The following is a 12,853-nucleotide window of genomic DNA, read 5'->3' on the forward strand; positions in this document are numbered from 1 at the left end:
GAATGAGAAAGGAGCCTGTGGACACACTGGTGACACAGGGGCTGAGGGCTGCAGGAACGTCAAGACAGCGACCACCAGAGGGAACCCCCAAAATCCATCTTTGGGATGAGGAGCGCGTGGCCCGAGGGGCGGGGCCTATGCAAATGAGGGGCTAATGAATATGCATGAAGCCTCTGAGCAAATGGCTGCATGTGCGTGGAACGAGGGGGCAGGAGCGTGCGTGCAGCGGTGCTATACACAACGCTTGCCTTGGAAAACCCCAAAATACAGCCTCAAAACCCTTCCCCGACGCTGTTTTTACACCGAGTTGCTGAGGGAGAGACACTTGCCCGGAGTAGCAATGGCGGCCGGGGCGCCATGTTGCCCACACTCAACATGGCGCCGTTCACGTGCCCTTTCCTGATTGGCTGCCAGTGTAAAAGATGGCGGCGCGGGAAGCTCCCGCCCTGGCGGAAAAGGGGTCTGAGGGAGCCGGAAGTGGCCTTCAGCGCCCTCAGCCGAGATGGCGACGTACGAGAAGCGGCGAGCGGCGGCGGCGGCGCCGGGGCCTGGGCCTGGGCTGGCGGAGCCGCCTCACGCCCCGCTGGAGAGCGAGGCGGAGTTCCTGCTGCGGGCCGGCGTCACCGCCATGGTACGGGAAGCGCTGCTGAAGGTGCTGGAGGCGAGGCCGGAGGAGCCCGTGTCTTTCCTGGCCGATTACTTCGAGCGGTTGGTGCTGGGCAGCCCCGGAACGGCGGAGGAGGCCGCAGCCCAAGTCCCGGGGCCGCCGCAGCGCCTGGCGCGGGCGCTGTGGTACGTGCGCCTGGCTCATCACTCCCATAGGTGTGTTTGGGTGGAGAGGAACCGCCTGGGGTTCAGCAAGGGCAGGGTCCTGCAGCTGGGGAGGGACAACCCTGTCAGCACGACAGGCGGGGGGTGACCTGCCGGAGAGCAGCTCTGGGGGAGGGGCCTGGGAGTGCTGGGGATAACAAACTAAAGGTAAGCAGCAGCGTGCCCTCGTGGGCAAGAGCCAATGGCAGCCTGGGGGTATCAAGGAGACTGTGGGCAGCAGGTCGAGGGAGGTTCAGCTGCCCCTCTGCTCTGCCCAGGGGAGACATCAGCTGGAGTCTTTTATCCAGTTCTGAGCTCCCCAGTTACAGGGAGAGAGGCCTGGAGAGAGGCCAGTGCAGGGACACCAAGATGCTGAGGGGATGGAACATGTGTGTGAGGAGGAAAGGCTGCAGCCCTGGGGCTGCTCAGCCTGGGGAAGAGAAGCCTGAGCTCAGGGGGATCTTGTCAATGCTGATCAATCCCTAAAGGGTGGGTATCAGGAGACTGGGGCCAGTGTTTGGTGTGTGGTGGCCAGTGGCAGGACAAGGGGTAACAGGCACAGGCTGGCACACAGGCAGTGCCCCTGGCACAGGAGGAGCAAGTCCTTTGGTGCTGAGGTGAGGGAGCCCTGGCCCAGGCTGCCCAGGGAGGGTGTGGAGGCTCCTTCTCAGGAGGTTTCCAACCCCAGCTGGACACGTTCCTGTGCCCCTGAGCCAGGGGAAGCTGCTTGAGCAGGGGCTGTGGCTGGAGCAGCTCTACAGGGCCCTTCCATCTCTCACCATTGTGGGATTGTGTGAGTCTGGGGGGGCGCGGTGGGAGTGGCTCCGAACTACAACTCCCAGCATGCCCCGCGCTCCCGCTTGCAGCCATGACTTCGCGGCCGCGCTCGGCACGCTGGGACCTGTAGTTCCAAGCCGCGCGCATCTCTGTGTGTGTGTGTGTGTGTGTGTGTGTCTGTGTCTGTGTCTGTACCATGTATCCCACAGGACGGCCTTTGACAGCAACGCCGGCGCTGCTTACGAGGTGCTGGGCCGCGGCGGGCGGCGGCGGGCGGCGGGAGTGGACGGGCGCGTGTACAGCGAGCTGCTGCGGCACATCTGCCAGCTCGGTGCTGCCCCCGCCGAGGCCGCCGCGGCGCTGCTGCGCCGGGTGCGCTGCCGCGACCACGAGGCCGTGCCCTTCGACGTCTTCCGCTACGGCGTCCTCACCTGCTTCGTGCTGCTGGAGTTCACAGCCAAAGCAGACGCTCTGTTCGGTGTCCTGGGAGGTGGCTGTGGCACTGCCGATGGCAGGGTGTGCCAGGCCGTGCTGAGGGCGCTGGAGGAGGCTTTGGGCAGCGGGCGCTTTGCTCTGCCCGGCCGTTACCTGGAGGCTGGTTCGAAGCTGGGGCCGGATGGTTTGGCCTTGGCCATGGACAGGGCGCTGAGGGAGAGGAAGCTGCGCAGCTGCATGAGCAGGGAGGAGTTCCTCAAGAGAGCCACGGCTTTGTTTGTGGCCAAAGTGAAGCCTGTGGAGTAACACCCAGCTGGTAGCGGCACTGACTGAGGCCAGCTGGGGCTCTGGAGCTGTCCCACGCAGAGCCTGGCATGCAAAGGACAGCCTGGTGCTGAGCTGGAGGGTGAGCACAGGGGGCTGGACTGGAGACCCTGGGGCTGCCTAATGAGAGATTCCCTCTTTCCATGCTCCCTTCTTTGTTTGAGCCCCCAGCTGGATGTGGCCCCGGCCACCTCGTCTCACCCAGCCACGGCTCCTCTGCTCCAGCTGCCATTAGCAAATGTTTTTAGGGTGTTAAGTGGGGGCTTGCAGGGGGTCTGTGAGCTGTAGGGCAGCGTTGGTTGCTAAAAATGAGGCAGAATTAAGTAGATGTGGGGTTAGACCTGCAGAGTATCTCCTGTCCCTGGCAGTGTCGTGTTTCACAGCTCCAGCAGGGGGCTTGGTTTCTGCTTTTGGGTTTGTTTCGCCTGAGAAGTAGAGAGGCAACACTTACCTACACCCCAGACCGCTGTGAGGACCCACAGGCTGATCCAAAGTGGGACATCAAGTGCTGGTTTCTCAAGCAGAATGTTTTAAACACCCAGCTGGGAAGCAAACCTCCCCATGAAGGGCTTGGAGCTGGAGGGGGACTCTGCCTCTGCCGGCAGATGAGCTGGGAGCTGATGAGCTGCCTTCAAGTCAACTGCTCAACTCCTGGTTACCCAACTGCCTCTGGCTGCTCTGCTCTGCACTGCAGGAGATGAAAGCTCATACCTGAGCCATGACTTGTCAAGCAAAGCTGCTTCAGATTGGGGAAGGCTTTGGAATACCAACCCCTCCTTCCCCGAGGTCATCCTTTGCTTCTGAGCAGAGACATGTGTCGATCTGTGTGTTATTTATTCAGACTTGTCTGTGTTAATTATTTATACTGTGCAATTCTGGGGTTCCTGGAAGACATTAAAGCTGGGTTTATCTTTTGGACTGGCCCATTTCTCCACTGCAGTCCCCAGCTGCATCGGGGTCGGTGCCAGGAACAACTGTTTGGGGAAGAACTGTTTCCCTGAGAGGGGTGTGAGCCCCTGTGCCAGGCTGCCCAGGGAGCTGGGGGAGTGCCCAGCCCTGGAGGGATCCCAGAGCCCTGGAGCTGAGGTGCTGAGGGCTGTGGGTCAGTGCTGGGCTGGGCAGGGTGAGGGGAGGGCTGGGGCTGCAGCAGCTTCAAGGGCTTGTGCAGACGGCTCCGTGGCTCCGTCGGCAGCCCGGCGGAGCGGGAGCCGAGGCTCCGGGAGCTCCCGCAGCAGCCGCCGCCGCTCGGGGCCGTTGGGGCCGTTGGGGCCGTTGTGCCGAGCACCGGGACGTTTCGGTGCGGGCGGGCGCAGCGCCGGATGTTTGTTTGTTTGTTTGTTTGGGTGCGGGCGGGCGCCCGCCCGCACGAGGCGCAGCTGACGGGACGTGACGCGGGAGGCGGGCGCGCTGATAGGCGGGTAGCGCCCGAAGCCACGCCCCTTTCCCCGCCCCCTCACGGCATAGCGCGCTCTGATAGGCTGGAGGCGCCCTTAGGGGAGGGGCTTGCGCTTGGCCACGCCCCCAGCAGCGCGCGGGCGGACTACAGGTCCCGCCGCGCCCCGCGGCCGCGCTTCGGAGCCTCCGCGGAGCCGCCGCCGCCGATCGCGCTCCTCGCAGCGGCCGCCGCGCCTACGCCAGCCCCCGGCTCCGCTCGCGGCCTACCCCCGCTCCTCGCCATGGCGCGGCCGCTCGTGCCCAGCTCGCAGAAAGCCCTGCTGCTGGAGCTGAAAGGGCTGCAGGAGGAGCCGGTGGAAGGGTTCCGGGTCAATCTGGTGGACGAAGGGGACCTTTACAACTGGGAGGTGGCCATCTTCGGCCCCCCCAACACCTACTACGAGGGCGGGTATTTCAAGGTGAGGGGCTGAGGGCAGCATGGGGGGGGTGTGGTGTCCGGAGGAGCGGGGTCTCGAGGAAGGGGGGCGCTGGGAGGCTTTGGGGTGTGGGTGGGGGGACCTGGGGGGGCAGAGATGTGTGGTGGGAGATGGGGCTTGCGAGGGGTGAAGGCAGAGCAGGTGGTCTCAGGGTGGGGAGGGTGCTTTGGGAAGGGAGAGAGGCCGCAGGAGAGTGGAGAGAGCCTGGTGAGTGGGAGAGGTGGGTACAGGAGGAGGATGGGAGACCCTCCTGGGCTTGAAAGGGTGCTGAGAGCCAGGGAGAGCTGGGGCTGGAGCTGGGCACCTTGTGGCTGCTGGGGCTTTGAGAGCTGGGGTGTGTGCAGGGAGGAGCAGGGTGAACAAGGGAGCCCATGTAGAGGTGGTTTCTGCCAAACTAGACAAGGATTCTCTTTGTTGGAACAAGGATCTGGTCCTGCCAGGAACTTTGCCTGTGAGGGCTTTTCCTCCTTCCTTCCCCCTGGTCTGTGGGTGCAGCAGAGCGAGCTCTGGGGCACTGGTGTTCCCTCTCCTGAAGGAGAGTTGGGGCTTTGCCACCAACCCAGAGGGAAGAGACAAAGGGCTGTGGAGTGCAGGCACAGATGGCTGAGGCTGAGGCAGCAGCAGCTCCAGCTGGGTCCAAAGTGGGTGTCAGGGTTTGAGGCAGAAGGTGTGTGTGTGTGGCCTGACTGCACAGTCCCTGTGAGGAGGATGTGTGTGTGTGTCTGGGTGCTCTCCTCAGGTGTTGTGCAACCTTGTGTAGCTGTTTTCTTCCTCCTTCTCATCCTCCCTCCTCCGCTACCAGCTCTTCTGTCTTCATCCTGTGGCAGGCAGGGTGGGGAGGAACCCAGGCTGAGTCAGCCCAAGGGTCAGCTGTGCCCCAGAAGCTGGGAGGTTTGTTTTTCCCCAGTGCCAGACGAGTCTGATGCTTCAGAGGCAGCTTTTATCACTTGGCTGATATCAAGTCTTTTTCTGTAGCCACTTTTGGCACCAGGCCCTGTGAACTCTCACCCTTTCAGCTGCTCTTGCTCCTGTTTTGTGCCTGAAACCTTCCAGACTCAGCACTGTTGGGTGGTAGATGAGACTTTCTGTATAAGAGGGGAGTGAAGGGGCTGAGTCCTGTCCCACCTACCATCAGCCCAGTTGTGTCTGGCACAGCAGGGTCTCTCTCCCAGCCCCTTTTTGGGATCCTTTTGCCTCTGCCTGGTTTTGTTCTCATCCCCTTTGGCACAACAAAGAGGATTATTCTGCCAAGTTCAGCTGTTTGGCCAGAGCCCAGCTCAGGGCTGTGTGTTGCTCTGTGTGTGTGTGTTTGTGCCCTGCCCTGGGCTGCCTGGAGCTCCACACATGTACAAAACACACCCAGCCCCAGCTGCCACCTCGCTGGGCCTCACATCCACCCCCTGTCCTGTGCTGCAGAGCAGGGGCTGGTTGGACAAAAGGCCATGCTGGGAGGTGAGGGGCACAGGGACAGACTCTCCCTGGACTCTGGAGCACCAGGGGGCTGGGGAGGGGCTGAGGGAATGGGGGTGTTGGGGCTGGAGAAGAGGAGGCTGAGGGGAGACAGCAGCACTCTCTGACACTCCCTGACAGGAGGCTGCAGGGAGCTGGGGGTCAGGCTCTGCTCCCCTGTAATGAGTAATAGAAGAGGAAACAGGCTCTAGTTGCCCCAGGGGAGGTTGAGATTGGAGCTGAGGCAGAACTGTTTCCCTGAGAGGGGTGTCAGCCCCTGTGCCAGGCTGCCCAGGGAGCTGGGGCAGTGCCCAGCCCTGGAGGGATCCCAAAGCCCTGGAGCTGAGGTGCTGAGGCTGTGGGTCAGTGCTGGGCTGGGCAGGGTGAGGGCAGGGCTGGGACTGCAGCAGCTTCAAGGGCTTTGCCATCCCAAATGATTCTGTGACTCACCCTGGGCTCAGCTTGTGCTGGGGCCAGATCCTGGCAGGGTTGGAGAGGGGCAGAGAGCAGAGGGCTTGGAAGCCAGGATGGAGTCTGGGTGCTGGGGAGGAGCACAGGTGTCTCTCAGCTTTCTGTGCTAATCTTTTAAGGGCTGTGAGCTGATGACTGGGTTGGACAGTGTCACCCACTGCCAAGGCTGTAATTCCAGAAGCATCAGAAGCCTGGGTGGCAGTTCCTCTCCTGAATGGATCCCCACAGGGCTCCTGGGGCTGCTTTCACCAGTGCTGAGTGATCCCAGGCACAGCTGGGGCCCTTCACACTCTCACTTCATGGATCCAATGTCTCAATTGTTCTGTACCCAAAGTGAGAGAGGTTCAGAGTTGTGTGTTCTCAGTCCTCAGTGGGATTCTGTTTGTTCTGACCATTGGCTGGGGAGCAGGGGCTGAAAACAGCTGAAACAGCCACAGACTCAATCACAGAATGGGTTTGGTTGGCAAAGCCCCTGAAGCTGCTGCAGTCCCAGCCCTCCCCTCACCCTGCCCAGCCCAGCACTGACCCACAGCCCTCAGCACCTCAGCTCCAGGGCTTTGGGATCCCTCCAGGGCTGGGCACTCCCCCAGCTCCCTGGGCAGCCTGGCACAGGGGCTGACACCCCTCTTTTCCCCCACTTTGTGGCTGTGGCACAGAGGGGCAGAGCTGGGCCAGTTGTCTCTGCTGGTGCTGGACTCAGCGTGATCTTCATGTGCTTTTATTTTTAGCACTGAGCTGCACACTGCAGACACTCTGGACTTGCTCTCTGTGGTTTTTTTTCAGTGGTGCTGGGCTATTTTTAGAGGTTCAGGGTGTTAATCAGAGCATTGAGTACCTGATGCTGCCTGCCCTGGCAGCTCTGAAGGGTAAACAGCCTTTTCCTTGGTGGCACAGCCACTGCCTGGCCCTGACAGCAGCATCAGGGAGAGCTCCAGACCTGTGATGTGGCTCTGAGTGCTGCTCAGCTCCTAAGGGTGTCTGGCTCAGGGTGAGGGGGTTGGTAACAAACTAAAGTTGAGCAGCAACGTGTCCTCATGGGCAAGAGCCCAATGGCAGCCTGGGGCATGAAGGAGAGTGTGGGCAGCAGGGTGAGGGAGGTTGTGCTGCCCCTCTGCTCTGCCCTGCTGAGGCCTCAACTGGAGTCCTGTGGCCAGTTCTGGGCTCCCCAGTTGCAGAGAGACAGGGAACTGCTGGAGAGAGGCCAGTGCAGGGCCAGCAAGATGTTGAGGGGATGGAACATGTGTGTGAGGAGGAAAGGCTGCAGCCCTGGGGCTGTTCAACTGGAGAAGAGAAGCCTGAGGTGGGGGGATCCCATCCCCTTGCCCTCCTCTGTGTGTTGGCAGAACAGCCCTGCTGCCAGTGTCCTCCCTGCTAAGCTGGCAGGTTGGAGGATCTGTGTCTGCAGGAGCACAGCTGGGCTTGGCAGAGGTTCCTGTTTCCTGGCAGCATGGGGAGATGTGTGGTTTCCTTCCCTTCCTCTCACACACTGATGCTCATGTGTTGTTGTTTCCCTGCAGGCTCGTCTCCGCTTTCCCATCGACTACCCCTATTCTCCCCCTGCCTTCAGGTTCTTGACTAAAATGTGGCACCCCAATATCTATGAGGTAAGTTGCCTGGGACAGTGTGGAGTGTGTTGGACAGATGGGAGAGGGGATGAGTCCATCTGCTGTGACTGTACTGGATGGAAATGCCAACCTTTGTCTGGCTTTGGAAGCTCAGAGCCTTTGGTGATTAGTGCCTGGCACTGGAAATGCAGCTAATGAGCTGACAGCAGCCAGGCTCCTGTCCTGGGGCTGGGTCCAGGTCAGCCAGGCTTTCATGGAATCATTTGGGTTGGAAAAACCCTTGAAGCTGCTAAAGTACCAGCCCAGCACTGACCCACAGCCCTCAGCAGCTCAGCTCCAGGGCTTTGGCACTCCCTGGGCAGCCTGGCACAGGGGCTGACACCCCTCTCAGGGAAACAGTCCAGCCTCAACCTCCCCTGGGGCAACTGGAGCCTGTTTTCTCTTGTCCTGTCACTTGTTACAGGGGAGCAGAGCTCAACCCCCCAGCTCCCTGCAGCCTCCTGTCAGGGAGTGTCAGAGAGTGCTCCTGTCTCCCCTCAGCCTCCTCTTCTCCAGCCTCAACACCCCCGTTCCCCCAGCCCCTCCCCACCCCCCTGGTGCTCCAGAGTCCAAGGAGAGTCTGTCCCTGTGCTCCTCACCTCCCAGGATGGCCCTTGATGAGCTCTGAGGACCCTTCCAACCCCTACTGTTGTATGATTCTATGATTGCCTCCCTTGGCTTAAGCCAAAGTGAAGATGAAGCAGGTGATTGGGTCGAGCTGCTGCTGGAGGGTGCTTGGGGCAGCAGCTCCTAAGGGTGCCCTTTGACTTGTGCTTTCAGACTGGTGATGTCTGCATCTCCATCCTCCACCCACCAGTGGATGACCCCCAGAGTGGGGAACTGCCATCAGAGCGGTGGAATCCCACCCAGAACGTGAGGTAAGGGCTGCCTGGGGAGGGAACTGTGGCAGGAGGCTGGCCTGAGGGCAGGGGTGGGCAAGCAGGGATATGGGGGCTTCCTTCTGCTCCCAAAGCCTGCAGGAGATGCCTAGAGGTTGTCAAAGGGCACATGGGCTGTCTGCTGTGCTGAAGAACAGCTGGAGGGTGCATGGGCATGTGTGAGCCTGGCAGCACATCTCTGGCTGTCTCCTCCCTGGCCTGTACAGCTTCAATGATAAAGGTCCCCTGAGCTCAGGCTTCTCTTCTCCAGTTGAACAGCCCCAGGGCTGCAGCCTTTCCTCCTCACACACATGTTCCATTCCCTCAGCATCTTGCTGGCCCTGCACTGGCCTCTCTCCAGCAGTTCCCTGTCTCTCTGCAACTGGGGAGCCCAGAACTGGCCCCAGGACTCCAGCTGAGGCTTTACCAGGGCAGAGCAGAGGGGGAGCAGAACCTCCCTGGCCCTGCTGCCCACACTCTTGCTGTCCCCAGGCTGCCATTGGCTCTTGCCCACGAGGGCACGTTGCTGCTCATGTTTAGTTTGTTCTCACCCAGCACTGCCAGGTCCTTCACCCAGAGCTGCTCTCCAGCAGGTCACCCCCAGCCTGTCCTGGGACTGAGCTTGTTCCTCCCCAGGAGCAGGACCCTGCCCTTACCCTTGTTGAACCTCCTGAGGTTCCTGTGTGCCCAGCTCTCCCTGACTGGCAGCACCAGCCTCTGCTCCCGGCTTGGTGCCATCAGTGAGCACCGAGGGGACACTGTCCCTTTGTCCAGGGATGCTGTGACAGAGGCTACTGGCATGGCCTGGGTGTGTGCACTTGCTGATATGCCTCAGCTCTTACCTGCTTCTCTCTACTGGTTGCCAGGACCATTCTCCTGAGCGTGATCTCGCTGCTCAATGAGCCCAACACGTTTTCTCCAGCCAACGTGGACGCGTCAGTGATGTACCGCAAGTGGAAGGAGAGCAAAGGGAAGGACCAGGAGTACACAGACATCATCAGGTGTGTGGGAGCTGAGCCCAGACACAGCAGCTCTGGGACCCTCTTGAGAGGACTTGTAGGACACCTCAACCAGCAGATTCCCCTGCTGCCCCTCTGCTCTGCCCTGCTGAGGCCTCAGCTGGAGTCCTGTGGCCAGTTCTAGGTTCCCCAGCTCCAGAGAGACAGGGAACTGCTGGAGAGAGGCCAGTGCAGGGACAGCAAGGTGCTGAGGGGATGGAACATGTGTGTGAGGAGGAAAGGCTGCAGCCCTGGGGCTGTTCAGCCTGGAGAAGAGAAGCCTGAGCTCAGGGGGATCTCAGCAGTGCTGATCAATCCCTGCAGGGTGGGTGTCAGGAGGATGGGGCCAGTGGTTTTTCTGTGGTGGACAAGGAGTAAGGGACACAGGCTGGCACACAGGCAGTGCCCCTGGCACAGGAGGACCAAGTCCTTTGGTGCTGAGGTGAGGGAGCCCTGGCCCAGGCTGCCCAGGGAGGGTGTGGAGGCTCCTTCTCAGGAGTTTCCAACCCCACCTGGACACGTTCCTGTGCCCCCTGAGCCAGGGGAAGCTGCTTGAGCAGGGGCTGGGGCTGGAGCAGCTCTGCAAGGCCTTTCCAGCCCCCACCATTCAGGGATCTTGAAGGCATGTCCTGCCTTGAGTCCCACCTGCAGTGGGGCAGGAGGGGAGGATTGTGGCTCTGAGTGTGGATTGGGGGGAAGTTTGGCTGGGTTATGTGCCCAGCTTTGCTCTCAGCCTAAGCCCTGGTGCTTTTTGGCTCCAGAGCCAGGGATCTGGGTCTGTAGCAGATGGTGCCAGCACTGCTCTGATGTCAGGGCTCATGGGACTGGTATGTGAAGCTCCTGAGCAAACCCTGCCATGGCAAGAGGGGGCACTTCAGATCAAGGGGCACATCACCCTTTGCTCCATGGTGCTCTCCCTGCCCTGTGGGTGAACATCCCAGAAGTGTGAGAGGGGATGGAGGGGCTGTGTCAGGGGGTGTCTCCATGGGATGAGCCTCAGGTAGTGACCTGGGAGTGCTGTGCAAAACTCCCTTCCTCATACCCCCACTTGTCCCCCTCCAGGAAGCAAGTGTTGGGCACAAAGGTGGATGCTGAGAGGGATGGTGTGAAGGTCCCCACCACACTGGCAGAGTATTGTGTGAAGACCAAGACTCCAGCCCCAGATGAGGGGCTCAGACCTCTTCTATGATGACTATTATGAGGATGATGAGATGGAGGAGGAAGCAGACAGCTGTTATGGTGATGAAGATGACTCTGGCAACGAGGAATCTTGATGGCTCCCTCAGGCACTGCAAAACCTCCTCTCAACTACTGAATTTTACCTCAACTAGGACAAGCTGGTTTGAATTTAGGATCTGTCAGCCCTGAGATTTCACTCTCTACCTCGCAGGGACACTGTTCTGCTGTTGCAAAGGAAATCCCAGCACTGTCTGTGTAGATGAAGCAACAAACAAGCCCTGTTTTATAAACTTCCTGAGTAGGGGGTGGGTTGGGGAGGGGGAAGTTTGGGTTGTGGTGTTCAGGAATGGACAGAAAGCTGGGAGCTGCTGTGGCTCTGGCTGGATGAGGAGTGATGGCAAAACTTGGTGGTGGCTGCACATTGTTTGGGGGACGTTCCCCTCTCCTTCAGTCCCACGTGGGAGGAAGGGTTGGGGCAGGCTGTGGAGCTGCTGAGTGCTTCCTTTGGGTGGGAATTGTGTGTGGCTCTCTTACAGCCTTTGAGGTGGCTGAGCAGGACAGGCTGGAGGGTGAGCACTGCTGCCCTCTGCTCCCAGTGGGACTGTCCCTGCTGGGAACCCTCCTGCTCCTTCCTGTGATGCTGGAGCTGTGTTTGCAGGGAGCAGGGCAGCATGTGCAGGAGGTGCCTGGCACTGCAGGGTGTGGGCATGGGCTGGGTGTAGCTTAGCACTGGGAGGGATGGAGTAGTTCAGAGTCTTTCTGCTTCTGGTTTTGTTTCTTTTTCTTCTTTGGGGTTGTTTTTGGAAGCTATTTAATAAACTCCTTCAAGGGAATGTCTGTGGTGTGTGGGTGAGGCTCTGCTCCAGCCTGCTGGGAGCTTTCTGTGTCTGTCAGTGCTCCTGCACTGCAGCCCTGGCCAGGAGGGGTGAGTGAGCTGCTCTGCCAGGGCTGGGGTGGCCTCAGGTCTCACAACACCCCTCTCCTCTCCCTCCTCTAACTCACAGAGCAGGCAGGAGTGCCTGGGCATTGTTGCCTTTGACCTGAAGAGCATCTCTGCCCTTCCCAGGGAGGGTGCAGCCGTCACTGCCTCTGCTCCAGAGCTGTACCTGAAGCTTGGACTCTGCCTGGGCAGGAAGGTGAGCTCCACCAAGCCCTTAAATCCCTCCAGCACTGAACTGGGAAGGTGTTTTTTTTCCCCTCTTGCTCATCCCAAGGTGCTGAGCTCCTCCAAAACCATCTGTGTGTGGCACAGGCGCCTCTGCAGGCAGCCAACCTGCCTGGGCAGAGCAGGGCAGTGGCCAAGGGGTGCCTGAGGCTCTTGGAGCTGCTCAGATCTGGGTGCAGCTGGGCGCACACTGAGCCCACAGGCCAGGACTGGCAAGTTTCTGAGGCTGCAGTGAGCTGCCCTGACCCAAGTGTGCAGCTGAGGGGCATTCCTGGTGCCTTAGGATCAGAGAATGCTGGGGGTGGGAAGGGCCCTGCAGAGCTCCAGCCCCAGCCCCTGCTCAAGCAGCTTCCCCTGGCTCAGGGGCACAGGAACGTGTCCAGCTGGGGTTGGAAACCTCCTGAGAAGGAGCCTCCACACCCTCCCTGGGCAGCCTGGGCCAGGGCTCCCTCACCTCAGCACCAAAGGACTTGCCCCTCCTGTGCCAGGGGCACTGCCTGTGTGCCAGCCTGTGCCTGTTACCCCTTGTCCTGCCACTGGCCACCACACACCAAACACTGGCCCCATCCTCCTGACACCCACCCTGCCCTGTCTGGCTGGGCTGAGGTGCCTTGGCAGGGCTGTGCCCTCTGCCTGGGGCACTCTGCTCCTGCCCCTGCTCCCACCTCCCTGAGCAGAGCTCAGCAGAGGGGTAACAAGGAAAACCCAGCCCCACCATCCCTCAGGAGTGGTGCAAACAGGATCAGGGCTGGAGTGACACCTCTGACTGCACGTGGCAAATGCATGTGCTTTGTTGCCTTAGGAAATGAGGCTAAAAGGTGAAGAGGATTATTGCCACTTAGCCCTAGCAAACAGCTCCCAAGGTCACTCAGCTATCAGAGAGCAACAGCAG

General features: G+C 60.3%; 2 protein-coding genes across 2 annotated transcripts; both read left to right on the forward strand.

Moving 5' to 3' along the window:
- Window positions 1-464: 464 nt before the first annotated feature.
- On the forward strand, window positions 465-3,274 carry TPGS1 (tubulin polyglutamylase complex subunit 1). The gene is made up of 2 exons (XM_062014986.1): window positions 465-822; window positions 1,797-3,274. Exons 1-2 carry the CDS (start codon window positions 503-505, stop codon window positions 2,326-2,328), a joined length of 852 nt encoding a protein of 283 aa, XP_061870970.1. The 5' UTR covers window positions 465-502; the 3' UTR covers window positions 2,329-3,274.
- Window positions 3,275-3,898: 624 nt separating this feature from the next.
- CDC34 (cell division cycle 34, ubiqiutin conjugating enzyme) lies at window positions 3,899-10,890 on the forward strand. The gene is made up of 5 exons (XM_062015064.1): window positions 3,899-4,199; window positions 7,655-7,741; window positions 8,522-8,619; window positions 9,486-9,620; window positions 10,680-10,890. The coding sequence occupies exons 1-5, from the start codon at window positions 4,023-4,025 to the stop codon at window positions 10,804-10,806; spliced, it is 624 nt and encodes a 207-aa protein (XP_061871048.1). The 5' UTR covers window positions 3,899-4,022; the 3' UTR covers window positions 10,807-10,890.
- The last annotated feature ends 1,963 nt before the right edge of the window (window positions 10,891-12,853 follow it).

The sequence above is a fragment of the Colius striatus genome, chromosome 25 (genome assembly GCF_028858725.1).
Source record: "Colius striatus isolate bColStr4 chromosome 25, bColStr4.1.hap1, whole genome shotgun sequence".
NCBI lineage: Eukaryota > Metazoa > Chordata > Aves > Coliiformes > Coliidae > Colius > Colius striatus.